At 35.6% G+C, this 21,598-nt stretch overlaps 2 protein-coding genes across 2 annotated transcripts; one reads left to right on the top strand and one right to left on the bottom strand.

The window, feature by feature from the left end:
- Positions 1-386: 386 nt before the first annotated feature.
- agrp (agouti related neuropeptide) lies at positions 387-2,198 on the bottom strand. Its single transcript, XM_067400808.1, has 4 exons — positions 2,081-2,198; positions 1,746-1,917; positions 1,211-1,290; positions 387-877 (listed from the first exon to the last, which is right to left on the bottom strand). The coding sequence occupies exons 2-4, from the start codon at positions 1,852-1,854 to the stop codon at positions 695-697; spliced, it is 372 nt and encodes a 123-aa protein (XP_067256909.1). The 5' UTR covers positions 1,855-1,917; positions 2,081-2,198; the 3' UTR covers positions 387-694.
- A 7,701-nt stretch (positions 2,199-9,899) lies between these two features.
- Positions 9,900-16,610, top strand: atp6v0d1 (ATPase H+ transporting V0 subunit d1). Its single transcript, XM_067400718.1, has 8 exons — positions 9,900-10,100; positions 11,800-11,971; positions 12,207-12,385; positions 12,582-12,661; positions 13,204-13,281; positions 13,376-13,552; positions 14,475-14,552; positions 14,661-16,610. The coding sequence occupies exons 1-8, from the start codon at positions 9,974-9,976 to the stop codon at positions 14,820-14,822; spliced, it is 1,053 nt and encodes a 350-aa protein (XP_067256819.1). The 5' UTR covers positions 9,900-9,973; the 3' UTR covers positions 14,823-16,610.
- The last annotated feature ends 4,988 nt before the right edge of the window (positions 16,611-21,598 follow it).

Here is a 21,598-nt window from a genome sequence, read left to right as displayed (position 1 = left end):
ATTTATTATTTTATTTATAATAATTATTTAGAATTATCATAAAGTAATCAAAACAAAAGCATTTTAACACAGGAGTTCTTAAACGGGACCAGGACCTATAAGGGGGCCTAGTTACAAGGGGGCTGCAAGATGATTTAAAATAGACGAAACAAGCTTCAGAATATAATAATAATCTCAAATGACTAGAAAAGTCATGTAAATTCAAGTGTAAACCCTGAAAAAAATTAAGTTATTTAAACTTCTTGTTTTGATTCTTGTTTTTGGTAAACTTTTTTAAAGCATTATTCAGTTTTTCTTCTGCCTCTCGGTGTAAATGTGTAGTTTTGATGTCAGGTGGTTTGATACCTTTTGTAGCTCTTCTAGTTAATACGCTACACATCTGCAATAATCAGAGTTTATTGAATGCATATATACAAAATATTTTGAACAATGACTAGATATTGATCCTTAAAATTGCGATAAAGTTACACCTTAAAACTGCAGCGATAAAAATCTGAAGTGTTAAGAGCAAAGGTGCACTCTATGCTTTGTGCAGCTTTATTAACCATTATGTTTGGTTTATATTAACAAACGTCTCTGTGGATAGTGTAAGGATGCATGTTTGCACTATCCACATATACATTCTATAGCTGCATAAACTGTAAACGTTAAGCCACCATTAGCCATTTCAGGGTAGAATCTGGTTCTATCCATGTTAGTTTTTGCAGGTGTGGTCCATGCTACGGCAGTAACAGAAGGCTTTAAAGAAACGGCAGTAACACGTATCGCAGGGGTTGCAGCAGGGCAGGTGATGGCCCAGGCAGGACTGCTGATGAGGGATACAGCGGCTGGGGGAGCGTGTGCCTCTTCTCTGCAGCCGCACAGCCTTACCCAGATCCTGTGTGTATGATAACAAAATGAAACAAAAATACTTCAACACAGATGAAAATTTTTATAGTGCTCAAACTTTTCAGACCAAGTACCATGTCCAATGAAATCAGGACATCCAAGTCATCATCACCTTAATTATTTGAGTTATGCACTGCTGAGATAAGAATGTGGGCTATGCTTTAGAGTCAAAAACTAATTGTAAAGAGGTCAGATATATATGTATGAAAATAAAACATGAGGGCATTTTAAATAAAAGGAACATTTTGAAATATTTTAGCACTGTCATTTGCTGTACCACATGGAGGCACATAATATTAAATGTGAATGCCAAATTAACCACCTCATCATAGGATCCAAAGTCTTCTAGCAGTTTTTCTTCTGCTGAGTTTCTTTCAAGGGGCTCCACGACAGGTAGTATGTCTATGACAGACAAAACACAAATGTGCCAAATAAATAAACAAATAACTAACTAACTAAATAAATAAAAGCAGTCCACTGTGTTTTAATTATTTAAAAAAACGTTGTGTGCTCCCAATAATGATCAAAATGTAAAGATAATGTCCAGATAAAAGAGTATCCACTTAAGAACTGAAATTTTTTAACTTAATCAAACCATTAAAATTTAAAATAAAATTAAATATATATACCTACCTATTATGCATTATATCTATATTTATTGTTCACATTTTAGGATAAAAAAGTACAATTCTAATATCCCACATGTGTGAACATTTGTATTCTATGAAATTGTATTAAAATGTATAACAATAACAACAACAAAAATCTTTTAAAAACATAGAGCCATCTCTGAAATTATCAATAGAAAAAGATACACTCCATGTTTTTGGAAAATGACATCAGTCTAGAAACCTTACCTGTGTCATATAGAGCAAAAGAGTGTTCATTACGTCTCAGGTTTGGATGTGATGCCATCACCATGACATTTATCAAAAACCAGCTGAAGATCACTGTGTTCAGCATCATAATAATTTAAACTCAAAAACAAGATAAACTTCAGCCACACTTTTAGTGATCTGGTAGTTTTCGCTGAAAAAAGAGAGTGCAGTCAAGAAAATACAGACTGAAGATTGTTTGTATATGTTTGTGAGCATGTAAATGTGTATTTTTGTATTTGCCATACAGTATGTGTGTGGATCTATGTACGTTTGCAAATGCGCACGTGTATGTGAAGTGTGTATGTTTGACCTACCTGCAGCGTTCCACGTCCCAGGCTGCGGGTCTGCACAAGACTCCTTGATTTATAGGGCTCCTTGAGGTGGGAGGTGAAGGACACATGGTGCTGATCAGTGGAAGGAGGTGTGGTCTCTTGTGCCTGGCACAAACACACACATACTGTGAGCCCACGCACTCAACACATGAAAAAATAAATAGGCTATACAGAATTTCCTTAATGATGGTGTTAGAATTTTAAAAATATATGCTGAAATATAAGTAAAAAATGAAAAAATAAAAAATGAACACCTATTTCAGATTTTACATTTTTCAACTTTACACGTATTCAGTATACATATTCATTTTTCAGCATAATTGTGTGATTTTGCTCATAATGTTTGGTTATTCCTGATAAATAAGGGATGGTTAAAGGCCTGAATACTTGAGCTAGGCCCTGCATTTGTACTTTAGACTAACTACATTCATACGTCATGCTCATAATACTCAGTACTGACCAGTAAACACTTCATTATGAAGCTAATGCATCTACAATCAGCTGATTACTCCAGCCCGCTGATTTACTGCTCATGACGCAATAGAGCATCCATTTGTGATGAAATAAATTGTTTATGAGAACTTAACCTTTGTATGGTAGGATTAATCGGAATTGTTCATAAGTGGAAACTAGAACGTGTAATTAACAGAAACAGGCCAAGTCAGAATGGTTAGTTTATATATCGAAAGACTGATCTATAAGGGTTAGGAAGTAGTAGACAAATGTATGGTCAATCTCTCTTTTTAAAATAATTAAATATATAAATAAATAATGTGTGTATGTAGTGCTTAACTGTCACCAAACAGCAAATATTTGCTGCTATTTTAAACCATGACATGCTTTTAGCCGTCTAATATTGAATTAAGATGATTTCTGTTCATATCCTGCTCTCTGGAAAATATAAACCACATATTTGAAGAAATAATGGACTGAGCATTTCCGTTGAAAGACAATTTATCAACATTTAATTTTGCAGCGAAAAGAATTTATCACAGAGCATTGATGAGTACACAGAAATCTATTCATTCTTCATGTGAAAATGTACATTAATAATCTTCCAGTGAACACCATCTTCTGGACAAATCTCTCCATTTATATTATAGGTTGGTTCCGTGCAATGTTCAGTGTACCTCTTATTCAGAAACAGGTCTGAGTGCACCATGCATGATGTTTTTCAAAAGCCACCCTTTAATCAGTGCTCGAACTGAATCAAGTCTTATGGGAGGTCCCCGCCCTACGTAATGCTCGATTTAGAGGGTGACAAAGCAGCAGACCCAAAAGGGCAACCATAGCAAAAGAAGCAGGTACATATAAGTTTGAGCTAAATAAGGACAATATTATCTTTTAGAGCTGCTTTACAGCAGAATCTCCATAGTTGAACTTCCATAATTGATTCTGCTATTTTCTTGTTTATCTGTGTCAAGCTGCTTTGACACAGTTTGTATTGTATAAAGGTCTATAAAAATAAAAGTGACTTGACTTGATATAAGGCATTTAAGACCCACAAAAAGCATATGACTCCAAATACATTAAAATGTCTTAAAAAAAAAAAAAAAAAAAAAAAAAAAAAAAAAATGTATAAAATAATCAGATGGCTTCCAAACTCACTAGGGTCTCACTGTCAGAATCAGCAGTGGCACATAATTATTTTATAATGTCTCAGAAAGCAGTGATATAGAGTCAGTAACAAATGGATATTAAATGATCAGTTTAGTTTATTTCATCATTTTTTTCTTCAGTTACAAGTGAAAGTCACATTTCCAGCCTCACTGAGCAAAGATGCTAACTGTCCCTTTTGCCCAACCTGGTGGTGATTTTGTGAATGCGTTTCACATAGGCTACTTAAAGTCAATTCAAAATGGAAGTTTTTTTACCTTTTAGTATGAACATGTTAGCCTATACTGTAGCTAGTGTACTCCACAGGCCTGGCTCCAGCCTTGAGATGTAGGGTGGGCCAAGGGAAATTCCTGGTTGGCCCAGAGTTTTAACATTTATTTTATTTTTTCCCCATAACAAAACATTTTTTATAACAAAAGAGGCAGACTCCCTATACAGAGCTAAACACAAAGGAGCTTTTCTACATGTTCATTCTGGTTTAGATTTTACTTGCCCTGCAAAAATTTTCACTGGCCCCATCACAAAAAAAAAAAAAAAAAAAAGTGTTATCAGTATTTTAATAAATATAAAGACAAGTAAACAGCCAGTAATAAAATATAAATAATCAAATTACAAGCAATAGCACAAATATATACAATCAGGGCAGGACTGGGGGGTCTGGCGGCCCCTGGGCTTGAGTTTATGTTTGGGCCATACTTACGCTACAAATGTCCTCAAATAGAACATCATTATAAAGTAGTAAAAATACACAAATTAATTTTTTTTATTTTTTTTTTATTGATTACATTATTCCCACAATGGCAGTAAATTATTCAAAATGCATTGATTCTCTCCTCTACTTCTATTTTTTTTATCTTTTAAATTTTTCTTATGCTTATATACGTTCATAAGGTCTTCCAGGTTTGTGGAATTCGATCAAACTTTTTTGTCAGCTGAACCTCCTGTTTAAGTTAATAAGTTAGGCCAATAATAATAATAATAATAATAATAATAATAATAAAATTAAGTTCACAGTTCTCTGATGTCAGTTAATGGTCACATGACATGGAGGTAAACAAATAAAATCTTTTTTTTTTAAATCTTTTTTAGTAAGTGTTTTATTTGATTGCTTTTTATTTTAAAAGTATTTATTTTAAAAATTAATTTATTTTTATTTAATTATGTAACAGCTTTTCATTAAACTCACAAACCCCTGCAGTTCCTTCAAGAACCCCAGTCTGGGAAACCCTGACTTAATTTAATATTTAACACACTTCATGTTGTTGCTAAAGAATGGAATATATTTTCTTTTTTTGTCTCGTATTTTATATCAATATGGTACAAGATTGTCCTATTTAAATCATTGTGATAAGTAAGTTTAGACAAAAGTAATTTAAAAGTAATCAAAAAGTAGTCAGATTACATTATCTTAAATGTGTAATGTAATGGATTGCATTACTAATTACAATTTTTGTTATGTAATTTGGAATCAACTGATTACAATTTGTAAGTAATAGCTCTGGTCACCATAAAGAGTAAATTTAATCCTTCAATCAACCGATTCGTTCAAGGTGTTAATTTAACTAAACAAGCGACTGTATTTATGAATGGATAGCCTAATTGAATCATTTACTCATGATTCGTTCAAATACGCTGATTCTTTGAGGAATAAAACAGTGTTCCTCTGAGACGGATGTTCAGCGGTTTGTTCTTTTCTTTGTTTGTAACTTGTTGTTTATTGAATTGTTATTTTAAATCTGTCACATTTGCGATAGTGCAGATGTTCGGAAAAACAGCACTCTTACTTGTGATAACCAATATTAATAAACAGAAACTCAGTAAATGGATTTTTTTTTCACCCATTTCGATGACATTTATGACCCGTGATGCAGTGAGACGGGAGAGAGCTCTCAAAACTCTTTAGATCGCATAAGTTAGTGGAAATATAACAGAAATTATCATTCTTTGTAAAGAAATGACGCGTGAACATATGAGACGCAAAGGAGAACTGTAGGCGGCGCTCTTTTGCGCGCTTTGGTTTTATGCGCGGAGAAAACAGCGCGCGAGTTCTCTTTTGCATCTTTCCGCGAAATGGTTTAAAATCGTTTGAATGCTTAGACTAAAAAAAAAATAAAAATAAATCAGGCTTTCTAGTTTGTAAATAACAACCGGGTTTCTGATGCCAAGCGGTCGAAAAGCACACTCTCTCTCAAAATCTGGAGCTGAAATATAGATCGATTTGGCGTGGGGCCACGGTGGGCCAAGCTTCTGAATGGGTGGAGGTACTCCAAAACAATGACAAAATTCGCATTTAGAAGCTATACGCATTCAAACTTACAGTTTCTCATTTCCGCCATTATGGATCAATTTTGATGATATCACTCTGCACTTCAGCCTTTTCTGTCCAATCAAATGCTAGAGATTATGAACACTGTCCCTGCGTTCCAATGTCCTTACTATCCATCCTAAATAGTATGTGAGATTATAATAAGTGTGTCCCAAAGCATAGTATGTTGAAAAGAGTATGCCAAAAGTCCCCGGATGGTCTACTATTTCCGGTAGATTTTCGAAGTGTGGATCCGTGCACACTATAGAGGCTAATATTGCCCACAACCCATTGCGCATTGGACGAGGATTCAGTTCAGAACTACAAACACGAGTAAAAAGTGTTAAAAAAACTACAAAACATGGCGGATACGCGCGATCGATGCTGAGAGATTTGAGTGACTAATAATCATTTTAACCTGATAGAAAATATATATTTAATGTTACCCGTGTTATTTTTCATCTGCAAATACCAATGTGGACTTTTATAAAGATCCGAATGGCCATTAACTTTTAAATGCATCATTATGCATAAATATGAGGACAGTTCTCCACATGAAAGACCCGCGACTGCAGATCAACGTGCTGTATTTCTCTCCGATACGGTAGGAAATTAACTAAATGAAATGTGGAGGATGTAAGATGACTGACAGGCCAGTTTACGGTGACAGGATGCGACAGAGAGAATTGACGCGATTGTATGACGTGTTAGTATGTCCCAAAGCTTGTCTACTCTTTTACTACACACTCAAAAGTAAGTACTTTTTGTTCACAGAAAGAGTACATACTTTTAGGGCGTAGTATAAGTAGGCGAATTGGAACGCAGCATGTGGCTTTACCAAGCTCAATGGCTCTGGCTGAGCTGTGATAAACGCCATTGGCTATTTTTTAAAAGGGGAGGAACTGTTCGATATGTCCCGCCCTGTCTGTTTCATTGGGAAATGACGTCAACACATTGAATAATGCTGCATGTTTCAAGGCACTTCAGTGAGCCTATGGTGCCTTGTCATTTATAAATGACACAAAGAAAATCGCATTTAAAATACAATAATAATATTCAACCAAAAGTATTATTATATGACATCCCCTTCAGCCCAAAAAAATTAAATCTATGTGCCACATGCTTTTTTGGCAACAAGGACCTGAAGGAGACATGAGCACGTGTTCGGTCACATGCTGTCAAGGCTCCATTGTGAGTTTATTTTATACTGACGGTGCGTTCCAAACGGGATATATCGCCCTCCGAAGGGCACTTCGGAGTGAAAATAATCATGGCCGCCATATTGAAGGGTCGTTCCAAACCAAAGTGCTCAAAACTGGCCACTTCAAAGGGCCCTTCGAAATGAAGGATTTCGAAGGGAACAACTGATGGACACTTCGGGCCCCCATGATCCTTTGCACAGGGAAGTTGTTTGACGTCACAGAATGGGTACAGGAGGTTAGGAGTTCGATTTTAACTATAAAGGTATGTATAATATTTTTCTGTACTACTGTAATATTTATACGAGTTAGATTTGGTACATTATTATGGTCAAAATGACATTGTACTTCAAAAAAAAAAAAAAAAAAACTTTACAGCTCATTTATCAGTCCATTCAAATGTTTCAAATACATAGATACAATATAGCCTACATGCGGTAAACCTAAAATAAATAAATAATAACGTTAAACAAAAGGCGCAGCTTGCACAATTTATCATCCTTGATTGTCTTGTTAAGATGACGCTGAAGTGCGTTCCAGAAGAACAGGTTTTTTTTACCCCTACACCCTTCATCCCTTCGAAGCTCTCACTCCGGAGGGTAAACCATCTGAAGGGATTAGGGCATAGGGATGAGCCCTTCCGAATGGAACGCAGGGTGGGAAATACATAACAATTAAAAAATAATTGTGTTTTTGACCATTTTTAATGCACATTTTGTAAATTCAATTACTGAAATACCCCCAAAATACTGTATGTGTTTTGGGATGGCCTTGGAAGCAGTAGTAATGGCAGAGATGAAGAATATAAGTCATAGATCGTGGAAGTCAGGTATTTAGATACATTATCCTATGCAAGATTTTATCCATACTTCAACCAGGAAAGATGCCACTGCCTGTTGGCCTCACTACACTGACAATCAGGGATGCTCCAAAAATGATGACTAAACAGGTCAAGATCGAGTTACAGCTGTTACATGTGGTAAGTGTGGACTACACTGAAAAAGAAGAGTCTTGTTGCTTTTCACTCATGCTACAATCATTAATTTGGAATTTCAAGAAAGAAACAATGTTAAAGATTGTTTTAATGTTTTTTTTTTTAAACAGTATTTTCCAGGCAGTGAAGTTACATCTGAATTTGTGTTGAGTTTTTGACATTTTCACATGTGAGTTGCAAATGAAATATAGTAGCACAAGCTGAAATGGAGTGTTAATAAGGCTTTTTAATGTTTTTTGAAACACTAAGACCTTTTCACTACTTTTCAGATAGTGAAAATGCATTTGAATGTGTGTGCATATTGCCAAATTTGTCAATGTTTTTTACCCTAATAGGACATTATCAGTTATAAATGACGAAATCCTAAAAAAAGGTCAAATGAAAAAAAAAAAAAAAAAAAAAAAAAAAAATTGGAAAATGATTTTAGCCTTATATGAAAAATATAATGTTGTTATTTTTTTCTAACTGTGATTTCGTCCCATAGAGGGTTAAAAGAATGTCATGCACAATCATTTTTGACTTATTTCTGACATCACAAGTCACAATATAATTAGTTTTAATGACTTTGCCATAATAATAAAATGTTACAAATAATTATAAATAATTAAAAATGAGTGCATATTTCCAATTTATGTGGGTAAGGAATACAAAAGCTATGACATGGACTGGATAAATAGTAGAAAGATTAGGCTACCCCTCAAAAAAGTCAGTAGCCTAAGAAACTTTCTCTTCCTGACTCTGAGTAAGTTATATTAGTCTCCATTTTCCCAACAAAGTTAGCTTCACCGGACTGGCACCAAGCAAGCAGTAATGTAATTTTATTTAGGCTACCACCCCCAAAGTCAAGTACAAGGGCTGTTAATTAATGAAGAAGAAGAAAGAAAAAAAAAAGTTAGTTGATTTGTAAGGATGGTGGATGGGAGCATAGCCTAAAAATAATATGGAATAATACAATAATATGGGAGCATAGCCTAAAAATAATAAATATAATAATAATTAAAAAAAAAAAAGAAAGAATTTTGCTTCTTTGCTTCTGTTCGGAGGGCTAGTTTGAGATCACTGACCTTCTGAGATCACACATAGTCAGATGCTCAGTCACATGAGTGTGTGTGTGTGTGTGTGTGTGTGTGTGTGTGTGTGTGTGTGTGTGTGTGTGTGTGTGTGTGTGTGTGTGCATCCGGGTATTGCAACTTCCCTCATTCAGTTGAGGTCCGACTCATTTCCACGAATCGGTTCTTTCGAACAGTTCGATTTAAGATTCTTGCTTCAAAATGATTCTCATTTGTTGTTTTGCGTCATGTCTATTGCTATGTCTATTGTTGTTAATTGTTTATTGTTATGTATTATTGTGTTGTAGTGTCCTAGTTTAGTTTATTGCAGCTAGTATTCAGCTCATAATAGCCTACATAAAGTAATTACAATTTGCATTTACAACAAACAATATTAAAATGACTTTACATCTCTTCCGGGTGAAAAAAAATTCGATTTTACTAAAACCAACTGTTTCGTATGTTTGTTGATTAAACTGCCATACAATCAATTTTGTAAACAATCTAGTATTCATCTTTGTAGAAATTTTGATATTCGGCACATTGAATCATTCAGACCTGTTTGGTGAATCAGTTCAAATATTTTATTAAAAAGATCCGACTCTGAAGAACAATTCGTTCACGAATCGCACAGCAGTGTCACTCAAGACTGCGTTATAGAGCTACATCTTGCATTTTCTTTAGCTAGTACACAGTCAATTTTTTTTCACCATGCCTTTCTCTGAATTATATTTTAATGTGGATAATGGTTATCTGGAGGGGCTGGTGAGAGGTTTTAAGGCTGGTATTTTATCTCAGGCGGATTATTTGAACCTTGTTCAGTGTGAAACTCTGGAAGGTGAGTCGAATGTGTGTGTAGGCTGCTAACGTTAGCTGATCTGATCTGTGTCCTCTTTCATTTTCGACATTTCCACATTCAGTTGGGTGTCGTTATTGACATTTATCGTCGTTTAAAGATGCAAACCCGTATTTTATCATTGTTGTGGTAACGCTCATAAATCGTTATAACAACAGCACAGCTAATGTCAGTTAGCTTGTTTCTTTAGCCATCACAGATCCTCCGAGCTATCAAATCCCCTTAGCAGGTGAAATCCACTTTTTACATCCTCATATTCCCCATGTTCCTCTGCGCTGATATCAAGTCAACAAATGAAGCCCTCTGATCATTATATTATGTTACTTATCTAATTTAAGTGCATGCAATAACTTACATGCTAAACATACATGCTATCTGTGGTGCAGTCGGCAACAGATTAAATGAATCAGCTATTTTCTGATCTGTTTATGTACGTGTTTATTTTACCTAATCGTACGCAAAGGTTTAAAGCACGGCTCTGTTTTAAACACGAAATGTACTTTACAGTATTAAATTTAAAGGGCCTGCTTTTAACCTGACGGTTACCAGGGCACTATCGGTTCTGATTTCAACGTCGTTTTTAAATAGTTAAGACCGGTCAGTAATTGATTGTGACCCGTTTAAAGCAATGATCAGGATAAATACTAAATATTTGTGTGTTTTCTTTTTTTAATAAACGAAAGATGCAGGTCTTATTTGAGGAATGATAGTTGATGGTGCCGGTCATGTGATACAGTATGTCATGACGTCATTTCTGTAGGATGAGCAGATTCTCATTCAACCTGTGCTGATGGCAGTATACTTTTTTGTTTTTTATGACTTTACTCTAACAGAAAGTCAATTCCACTTATTTAAAAAAAGCACATTTGCTTTAATGAGAGAAAAATAGTTTAATAATAATTTAGTAATACAGTAATAATTTAGTGTACACATCCCCTAGATGTAAATTTGGGGAAGAAACTTTGCTTTATTTATTTTATCAGTACAATCAGATATATTCCTTTTGGGAGAATTTAAATTATCTATCTCCTTTTATAAAATATGATTTAAACTTTTAACTGAAATATGTTTCTGTATTTTCTGGCAGTAACCATGCAGTTTAACTTATTGTTAATCTTAACATATTTTGCATTGCAAATTTTTTCATTCACAACAAATTTCTTAACATTTTGCCTAGATTTTTGTATCTTGATGATATTTCCTATATTGTAAAAATGACTATTACTATTATTGTTTTGTCCTTTCCTTTTCATGTTATGTTCTTTGCATTTCAATGTAGTGCTGTTTCTTCTTTTCAATAAAAAAATGGAAAAAAATAACAACAAAAAAACAACCTGTGCTGCATGAAAGCCAAATATTTCACACTTTACAATTAAAGGAGAACTTTTAAAATAACACAAAAATGAATGCCATGTTTTTAGAAATTGAATAAATTGTAGCTAATTTTGTCTTTCCCTTTAAGAAATAATGAAGAAACAAGTGACTCACTTGGAATTTTTTGCTTGTGTTTTAGGGAACAGGAAACTAAAAACATTTCCGAGATTAATATAGAAGTTACTTCCAGACTTCCAACCCTTTAGCATTGGAGAATGAAAATTTGATTTTACAGATACTTTCTTCTTTTATTTCTTTTTATTTTTTTAAATAAATGGTTAAAAGTTTCTCTTGCATTTCTCCTCAGACCTGAAGCTTCATTTGCAGAGCACTGACTATGGAAGCTTCCTGGCCAATGAAGCCTCCCCCCTCACTGTCTCCGTCATTGATGACAAGCTGAAGGAGAAGATGGTGGTTGAGTTTCGCCATATGAGGAACCAGTCTTATGAGCCTCTGGCCAGCTTCATGGATTTCATCACGTAAGTGCAGCCAGATATAAAAGAGCATAAGCAAACCCTACTGTCAATTCACAACACAAGGTGTCACATATTATACTGTAATGTTCAAATTTATTGGATTTAGTGAATATTAATAACCATATGAATAATAAAACTTTTCCTAGTTTTGTCTGCTTTTAACTAATTGCTATGTTTTTAAATATTTCACCTCTCAGGGCCCATTATTAAGCTATTTTCTGCCTTGCCGCTTTTTCAGATACAGCTATATGATTGACAATGTCATTCTGCTGATCACTGGAACTCTGCATCAGCGGGCCATCTCTGAGCTTGTGCCCAAGTGCCATCCACTTGGCAGCTTTGAACAGATGGAGGCCGTTAACATTGCTCAGACTCCAGCAGAGCTCTATAACGCCATCCTGGTGGATACACCACTTGGTAAGACAATCTTGAATAGAAAAATGAACACATGGATAACATTCACTTTAAGTTTTGTGGCCAGAGGAAGTCACTGAGTTGCGAATCTTGTAATTTATTGTCTGTATTATTTTAAGCATTCACAATTCTCTAAATCTTGTTCTAAATAATACTAAAATGCTCATCCCCACATCACAGTCATTTCTTTTTGTTTCAGCTGCTTTCTTTCAGGACTGCATCTCTGAGCAGGATTTGGATGAGATGAACATTGAAATAATTCGTAACACCCTTTACAAGGTCAGCCTTGGGATGGAACATACTGGGACGTAAATCTTGAACGTTCATTAGGAATTTTCACATGACATGACAAATATGCTTAATTAAGCACAGAAACTCGCTGGTTTGTCTGGATATTATGTGCAGGGAGTGATCTAACTTTTTTAACAATGTATGTAGGAGAAACTGGGGCTAATTGTCACAATTTTTCAGGTTTGATTGATTTCTGTATAGGCACATACCAAGACTTGGCTACAAAAACGTTATTGAACAGCAGTGTTGTTGAGCAGGAAAAGTGATTAGATTAAACTCTTATTTTGATTCAAGATTTTTACTTTGTTACATACACAGTATATACAGAATAAAACTTGCAGTGAAATGTAAACCTGGTCAGCTACTTAGACTGTCCATTAAATATATAAATAGTAGATAAAAAAGGTAAGATATGACAAACACAAGAAATAATGGAAAACTTTGTAGTAATAATAATAATAATGTCTATCAGAATCTGGCTTTAACCATGAAACCATGAACTGTGGTTGATCTTCTGTCTGTGTCTCCAGGCTTATCTAGAAGCTTTCTACAAGTTCTGTTCCTCATTGGGTGGAACAACTGCAGACACTATGTGTCCAATTCTGGAGGTGAGTGAACGTGTGTACAATGTAAAAGATTCTGATTGTTATTGATGTATTTCATTGTTTTAGTAACTTAAACAAAGCTTTGTTTGTCTATCAGTTTGAGGCAGACAGAAGGGCTTTCATCATTACCATTAACTCCTTTGGTACGGAGCTCTCCAAAGAAGACAGAGCGAAACTTTTCCCTCACTGTGGAAAGCTCTACCCAGAGGGTCTAGCACAGCTAGCCCGCGCAGATGATTACGAGCAGGTCAAAGCTGTGGCTGAATACTACCCTGTAGGTATCTGTGTAGACCTAAATGGGCTTAAACTAACATTTCGGTAGCACTTTATTTTACAGTCCTGTTTCGCATGTATATACCATATACTTATTGTAATAATTACAATAACGGAGTAATAACTAGGTACTAGTCCTGAACCTATGCCTAAACCTAATCTTAAAGAGTTAGTTCAACCAAAAATAAAATTTCTGTCATTAATAACTCATCCTCGTGTCAATCTTGTGTTCCAAACCCATAAGACCTTTGTTCATCTTCGGAACAAATTAAGATATTTTTTATGAAATCTGAAGGTTTCTGAACCACCCATAGGCAGCAATGTCATTGCAACTTTCAAGGCCCAGAAATGTAGTAAAGACATAAAAGAATGTAGAAGGTAGACGTAGAATCCGGAAGTGCTGCACTGTGTTTACTACATCAACAGTGTAGGAGACTGACATGGAAGAGACGAAATTGTTGAATAAAGTCATTATTCTTGTTATTTTTTTGCACACAACTACCCTTCTGGGTTCAGAAACCTCTCGGCTTTCATCAAAAATATCTTAATTTGTGTTACGAAGATAAACAAAGGTCTTACTGGTTTGGAACGACATGAGGGTGAGTAATTAATGACAGAATTTTCATTTTTGGGTAAACTAACCATTTAACCCATGTAGGTCCCTTACATTATTCAGTAGTTTCTTGGTAAGTACACTGAAAGTACATTGAAATTGCACATACTGTAAAATAAAGTGCAACCACAATTTCATAGACGGCATGATTTTGTTATAACAGAATGTTATGTTCTGTGTGAGCTGTTTTTTTTTTTTTTTGTTCTATACTAAAGAGTTGTTTTGATGTCAAGTTAACATAGCATGGGTCTCTGGTGTTTTTGGCCACCAAAATGATTTGAGTATTAACACGGAATTCATGTTGCTTCAGGAATACAAGCTTCTCTTTGAGGGTGCTGGCAGCAACCCAGGAGACAAAACCCTTGAGGATCGCTTTTTTGAACATGAGGTCAGCATGAGTTTAGAATGCCACTACATTGAATTTTATTTGATGTTAGCAAATGTGTCCTTTTGAAAGTTCTCTGCTAATGGGAAAATGTTGGTTATGTGTTTGCAGGTGAAGCTTAATAAGCTGGCCTTCCTGAATCAGTTTCATTTCAGTGTGTTCTATGCCTACGTCAAATTGAAGGAACAAGAGTGCCGGAACATTGTGTGGATTGCAGAGTGTATCGCCCAAAGGCACCGGGCTAAGATTGATAACTATATCCCCATATTCTAATGGTACTTAATATCAGTCTTGAATAATGATCCACATGGCATGTATTAACTGTGCTCTGTTATGTTAAAGTTCGAAAATGATGATTCTGTCTGTTTCTTGCACTATGCCACTCTTAACTTTCATTTTGATTATCTTTATTAGAGTAAAAGATCTTTTTTTTTTTTTGAGTTGAGTTGCAGAGCATTCCCTATCAAGACTTTGGATTTTTTTTTATTTTATTTTTATTAATGAAAAGTTTTATAAATGTAGTCAATGTTATTTTGCTTCATAATGGCATGGCTGTACAATAATGTCAGCTGGTAAGTGATCACACCCCAGTTTATGTTTTAGTGAAACGCAAAACTAGAGAGAACTATTGTGATCCATTGTGTCACCGTACCTGTTTAAGGCTAGGAAAACATACATTCCATCATTATTATTTATGCATTGAATACTTTTTCGATTAATGTACATTTTCAGATTATAAACTTTCTGAACTTGTGATCTCAGTGGATCCAGTATCCACATCTGATGAGTGTTAGAGAACCTCTGCTAATCTAGATAGTTGTCCTTATTTATGAAACAAGCAGAATGAATTTCAAATTGTATGTAAAACCATTCTTGTGTGAATTGTTATATTCAATTCAACAGCATGTTTTATGTAAGAATAGGTTTATGATTGATTTACAGAGAAATTGTTTTGCATGTGTTTCACAAATAAGGCACAATAGGATTATCCTTAAAAAAAGAGAAATGCTGGGTGTTTGAGTGAAAATGTTCTGTTGTGTGTATAGATTCTTTATGTATGTTTGTTAAACTGAGAATTGTGTGCTTCCCATTTGTAAAATAGTGCTAAAATTTGTGCTGACATAATTTATGGAGTAGATCATATTTCATGATTGACAGCAGAATCGGTGAGGTCAAATGGATCTAGTATTAAGAGAGACCTTGCCTTCTGCTTGCAATGTTAAATCTATTGTACTGTTGTAACCATATTGTCTTTGTTTTAAGTGATCTAAATGAAAGCTATATATATATATATATATACACACACTATATATATACAGTATTTATGTGTTTGATTTTTTTTATTCTGTCTTTATGAGGAAAAAAGAGAAAGGATTGAAAAACAGTAGTAGTTGCATTAGCAACCACCAGATGGTGCAAAGAGCCCAATCATCCATCATCAACATGTGCAGATTGGCTTGGATTTGACAAGTTGGTTACAGCATGAGCTTTTGTATTTAACTTCCAATTGTACTATATACACTCATTCAGCTGAGCACAAAAGGATTTACTGTACCTTCCAACACAAACTGAAGATGTTCTTTATAAACTCAATTAGTCTGGGCCATTGACCTTTTGTGTTGAGAATTGAAATGTTTAAGCATGTGGTGTTCTAGTTGACAGGAAGATGAGCATCTGCCAAAACCCACGAGAGGCCTCCAGGGCTAATGATGCTGTGTTTACATTAACGCTGTGTTGTTCTCTGTACTCTGCCAAAAGCTAAGCTGTACCTAAACATGTGAAGGCTGTGACAGCCACTTGCCAACCAAGCTTCGTCAGTCTATTGTAAATATCAGACTTGGTTTGAACATGTAGTTGAATGGCTGGTTATCTGTGTTGTAAAACACTGGATAAGAAATTGTCTTAGGGCTTAGTGATGTTCTAAACACCCACACAGTACATTGAGCGTTGTATTTCTGTTTGGATGAACATCACTTGTTTTTTTTTCACTCCCTGATGACCCCATCTTCGCTCTTTCTACGTGCTAAAACATTAAGGTTCAGGCCTCATTAAAAACGTTTAATTACTGCAAACAATCGCAGCCTTTTAGTTCCACATTGCTCTGGACCTATTGCAGATCGGAAGACAGGAAATTATCTTAGCAGACAAGTCACTGCAGCCAAGAGAAGAGCACAATGAAGTTAAACTGAGTTCATCCTCTTATTGCCACACACGGTAGTACTTCTGTAAAATTCCACAAATCTTTCAGATGCCCCCGGCCATTTTCTTTAATTACTGTTAAAAATATGCAGTGCAGTTGTTTTGACCATGTTAATTTTGGCATATTATTGTTGACTTCATTCTACAGTATTACTGTAGAACTGCATGTGTATTCCTCATCTTCCTGTTAAGCAAATAGTGATCAAAAACGCTTAGTTTTACCAGATACAGGGAGTGCAGAATTATTAGGCAAGTTGATTTTCTGATCATATTTTTTTTCCAAGCACATTTTACCAATTCCAATCCACATCAGTCTTAATAACTACTATTAATATTGTTTTTAATCATTTATAAGTGATATATAATTGTTCATGAAGGCTGGAAATGAAGAATGCCCTATATTCAGGAGTGCAGAATTATTAGGCAGGTTTTCTTTTACAGATAAAATGAGCCAAAAAAGAGATTTAACTCAGACTGAAAAGTCAAAAATTATTAAATACTCATGAGAAGGACGCAATACTAATGTAATACTAGAAATTGCAAAGTTAAAGCATGACCATTGGACAGTGAAATGCTCATTGGGTCAGCGGGGTCATACAAAAACAGCTGGAGAAGAAAAGACACGTTAACTGCAAAATAATTAAGAATTAAGTGTGAAACCATCAGGAACCCTTTAGTCTCCAGCACCACCATTTCCCAGTACTGAAACCTACCTGGAGTCTTCAGAAGTGTGAGGTGTCAGGATCTCAGAGACTTAGGTTAGGTGAAGAATCCTAAAAAATGACCCGTTCTTAATAAGAATCACAAGCTGAAGTGTTATAAAATAAAATACATGAAGACTGGGTTTTTATAGGCCTTATAGACAGACAGCTTGAGAGTGACTCCTGAAGGACCAGCACCACATCCTCTTGTACCACTGTTTGAAGAATTTATCTTCCAGAATCTGGCAGTAAGTTTTGGAAGATCATTTAGTCCATCTCTGCAAGATGGACATTCCAGGATAAGAGATAGACTAAAAGTGAACTCCCACACCTTACTGCCAGATTTATAATTTTTGACTTTTCAGTCTGAGTTAAATCTCTTTTTTGGCTCATTTTATCTGTAAAAGAAAACCTGCCTAATAATTCTGCACTCCTGAATATAGGGCATTTTTCATTTCCAGCCTTCATGAACAATTATATATCACTTATAAATGATTAAAAACAATATTAATAGTAGTTATTAAGATTGATGTGGATTGGAATTGGTAAAATGTGCTTGGAAAAAAAATATGATCAGAAAATCAACTTGCCTAATAATTCTGCACTCCCTGTATATCCAGAATGAAATGAGAAACTGTTTTTTTTGTTACTTTTGCAAATGGTAAATTTATGGAACATTATAGTATTTATGGCCGTTTGGATTAGGTGATACGGTACATGTACAAAATTACTATTGTATCGTCACCCACGTGTTTGGCAATGCAGAAATACCTTCTAACTTTACTCACCTTCTTGTTATTCCATACATGTATGGCTTGCTTTCTTCTGTGGAACACGAAAGAAGATATTTTGTGAAATGTTTCAGTGTGTTTGTTTGTCCATACAATGGAAGTCAATGGTCACCAAAACTGGTTACCAACGTTCTTCAGAATATGTTCTGCAGATGAAAGAAATTCATACAGGTTTGGAACAACATTAGGGTGAGTAAATGATGACTGAATTTTCATTTTTGGGTGAACCATCCCTTTAAGTTCATGCGATGCAATGTCTTTACTATACTGTTTAAAAATAGTAAAAAATAGAGTAAAGCATGCAAGACGTACATCTTACATCTTCTGTCACTGAGGCTTTTTAGTGAATGTTCACTATTTATTCTTTAGTTGGATTCTGAATCCCTCCAATTCAGCAGGATGAGCCCCCTTCCCCGACACGTCCCCATAATTAGTGGTGAGAGGCCGATGTTAAAATGACTCAGAGAGATGCCTTTGGTTATTTTTTGCTGATGCTAGGAAACAGTTTTACTGTTTCTGTGGTAGTCAAAGTGTTCCCAGTATACCCAGGAGGACAAGCATTGGGTTAGCTCTAATTAGATACTGTAATAAAGATGATATTTTAAGAATATGGGGGGCAACTGTAAAATGCACACTGTCACCTGCTATACAACCAAAATGATCACACTGGAGTTTCAGGTTCAAATATGCAAAGTCTTTGTTATACTTGAAGAAAGGAAGATGCATAGAAAAAATGAGTATGAGTATATAATGCAGGGTGCAGATATACATCTATACTTACATTTTATAATATAGTTACAAGTACATAGCCTGTTTGTTCCTTTACACTAACAGAAAATGGTCCTGTATAACTCTCACTCATGCCCTGGGATTTGACTGGCATTATTACAAGCATACTGGGCAGCTTCATCTCCATGGGCTTTTTCTTTGACAGGAATCTCTGTTGGAAAGCAGATTAGCAAAAATAGTCTGCTAATGATGTCTTTGTGGGTCCTTGTCAAGCATAGAATGAGAGAAGTCGTCGAAGACTGATTTATGCAGACTTGAACCCGTTGACCACTTACAAACAGACTGAAAAAATAATGTAGCCTATGCATCCTTAAAACGCTGCAGTCTTTGTGTATCTACTGGCTGGAACTGCTTTACAGTCACTGCACATTAAATGATGTTGCCCAGTCCTATGCTTATGCAAAGCTTCTGCGAAAGCTTGCATCAGATGCAGGGTGGCATTCTGCGAAAGTGAACATGAAGAATAGCATCATTTGGATCTGTGTTAAAAACATGAACAATGGTAAATCAAGGCTATGACCTCACTTCAATAAGCCAGTGTGAGAATCTATAGTGAGATGCCATTATAATTGTGCTGCAGTTGCCAAACTGTTAATTATTTGCTTGGATGAAATTAATGATATATAGCCACAGTTGCCCCAGATCATTCTCTACTCATTAACACAGCCTAAACATTAAGCCCCATCAATGGAGTTCTAACAAAGGCTGCTGTACTGGATGGGCATGTGTGTCCTAAGCCCCTCTGTGCCCCACATCTTGCTTGGCGACCTGACAAATGCCCTGGGGGCTCTGGCCCATGACCTGGGAAGTGTTGGGAAGAAATACGCTTTACATTGTTTACATGTAATTGTGTCCCACAGTTCAGGAAGAAAACAAACAAACAGAGGGAACACAATGGCCTTTGAAGCACATGGCGTGAACTGGAAAATGATGACGTTCTTTGAGTTCTTAACTCGTGTCTTGTGAATAAAATATATGATGCTTCATTCTTGACGAAAGAAACTGCAGTTTGTGTATGAACAACTTCTTTAAAATCTTTTTTACTAGAAAAGGTTTACAACTGAACTTTCAAGAACTCATATTTTCAGAGAACAAATTTAATGATATTATATAATTACATTTTGTATTGATAATGTTAAAATTATTTACTAAATTTTGGTTCACATACTATGTAAAACAAAAATTAGAAATGAATTGTGGGTTCTGTTGCGTCGTTTCACTCGTGTTGCTCGCAGGAGAAGTTGAAGATTTCTCAACTTTTCAAGTGCCAACGCAAGCGTCAGCCAATCACTGGAAAGTAATGTGATTGGCTGTTGACCTATAACATCAGCTCAAGCTTCAGACTGTCAAGCATTGACACCTGGGGTGCTTCTCAATTCTTAGGCCCTGTCCCAAATGGCACACTCCGGACTTGTGGACTTCTTCAGAGTCCACAGTTTGGTGACGTCATGTAGTGCAGACCTATAGGGCCCTTGGTATTTTTGGGACAGACTCGATCGTCACGCCGGAAATAACGGTCTGGTTGTTTTTTGACAGGAGCTGCAGGTTTTGGGAATGCTGAGTATTGTTGTTGTTGTATATCACAAATATCTTATACAAATATAATATTTAGCATCGAGAACAGGTTTCTTTTCTATTGCAAAATATTGCACAAAAACGCACAAAAGAGGTGCAGCACCTGAGACCTCTCCGAACTTCTCACTGGCTGTTGGTCATGTGATTGAGATAATTTCATAAGCTCTTCACGAGTTCCCAGTGGGCAAAATACCATCATATGCAGGCTATGCGCACACAACCAGCGCATTTACCTCAGCACAAAACATTGTTTTGGATGTTCGGTAAGCTCCGTCTCAAAAAAAGCAATACATCATAAAATCCGACCAATCAGGTTGTGAATTTTTCCATATGCCTTTAGGTTCGGTGATAAAATTGCCAATCTGAATGCTAATCGGACCAGGACTAAATGTTGTTGTTTTTTGGTGAGAATTTACCAACAGTGGTCCGAGGAGAGACAAACCACAAACCGGCTACAGGGTGTTGGGAGCCCAAGGCTCATCGATGCACAATGGCAACAGAGGTTATCCTGTCTGGTCTGAGCAAACTGAAGATCTACTGTGGCACAAGTCACACAAAATTTCTTTTACATCATATGGATGCCCGTTTACCTGGGGAAGTGATGTCACCAGGATGCATGGTGGAGGGAGTGTGAAGCTCTGGGCGATGTTCTGCTTGGAATCCCTGGGTACAGCCATTCATGTGGATGTAAATGTGACACATGCCTGCTGTTGCAGACCAGGTATACCCCTTTATGACAATGGTGTGCCTTGGTGGAAGTGGCCTCTTTCAGCAGGATAATGCACTGTACACAGGCCTCCAAATTCCCCAGATTTCAATCCAATTATATATAGGAGTTTATCTATCTATCTATCTATCTATCTATCTATCTATCTATCTATCTATCTATCTATCTATCTATCTATCTATCTATCTATCTATCTATCTATCTATCTATCTATCTATCTATCTATCTATCTATCTATCTATCTATCTATCTATCTATCTATCTATA

The sequence above is a fragment of the Chanodichthys erythropterus genome, chromosome 11, assembly GCF_024489055.1.
Source record: "Chanodichthys erythropterus isolate Z2021 chromosome 11, ASM2448905v1, whole genome shotgun sequence".
NCBI lineage: Eukaryota > Metazoa > Chordata > Actinopteri > Cypriniformes > Xenocyprididae > Chanodichthys > Chanodichthys erythropterus.
This window is presented reverse-complemented; position numbering and strand designations above follow the sequence as displayed.

Coding starts and splice junctions, on each gene's coding strand:
- agrp (XM_067400808.1), bottom strand. CDS start 1,854: ATGATGCTGAACACAGTGATCTTCAGCTGGTTTTTGATAAATGTCATG. Junction 1,291..1,745: donor TTTTGCTCTATATGACACAG/GTAAGGTTTCTA, acceptor TGTCTGTCATAG/ACATACTACCTGTCGTGGAG. Junction 878..1,210: donor ACTTTGGATCCTATGATGAG/GTGGTTAATTTG, acceptor TCATACACACAG/GATCTGGGTAAGGCTGTGCG.
- atp6v0d1 (XM_067400718.1), top strand. CDS start 9,974: ATGCCTTTCTCTGAATTATATTTTAATGTGGATAATGGTTATCTGGAG. Junction 12,662..13,203: donor TTCGTAACACCCTTTACAAG/GTCAGCCTTGGG, acceptor CTGTGTCTCCAG/GCTTATCTAGAAGCTTTCTA. Junction 13,282..13,375: donor CTATGTGTCCAATTCTGGAG/GTGAGTGAACGT, acceptor TTTGTCTATCAG/TTTGAGGCAGACAGAAGGGC.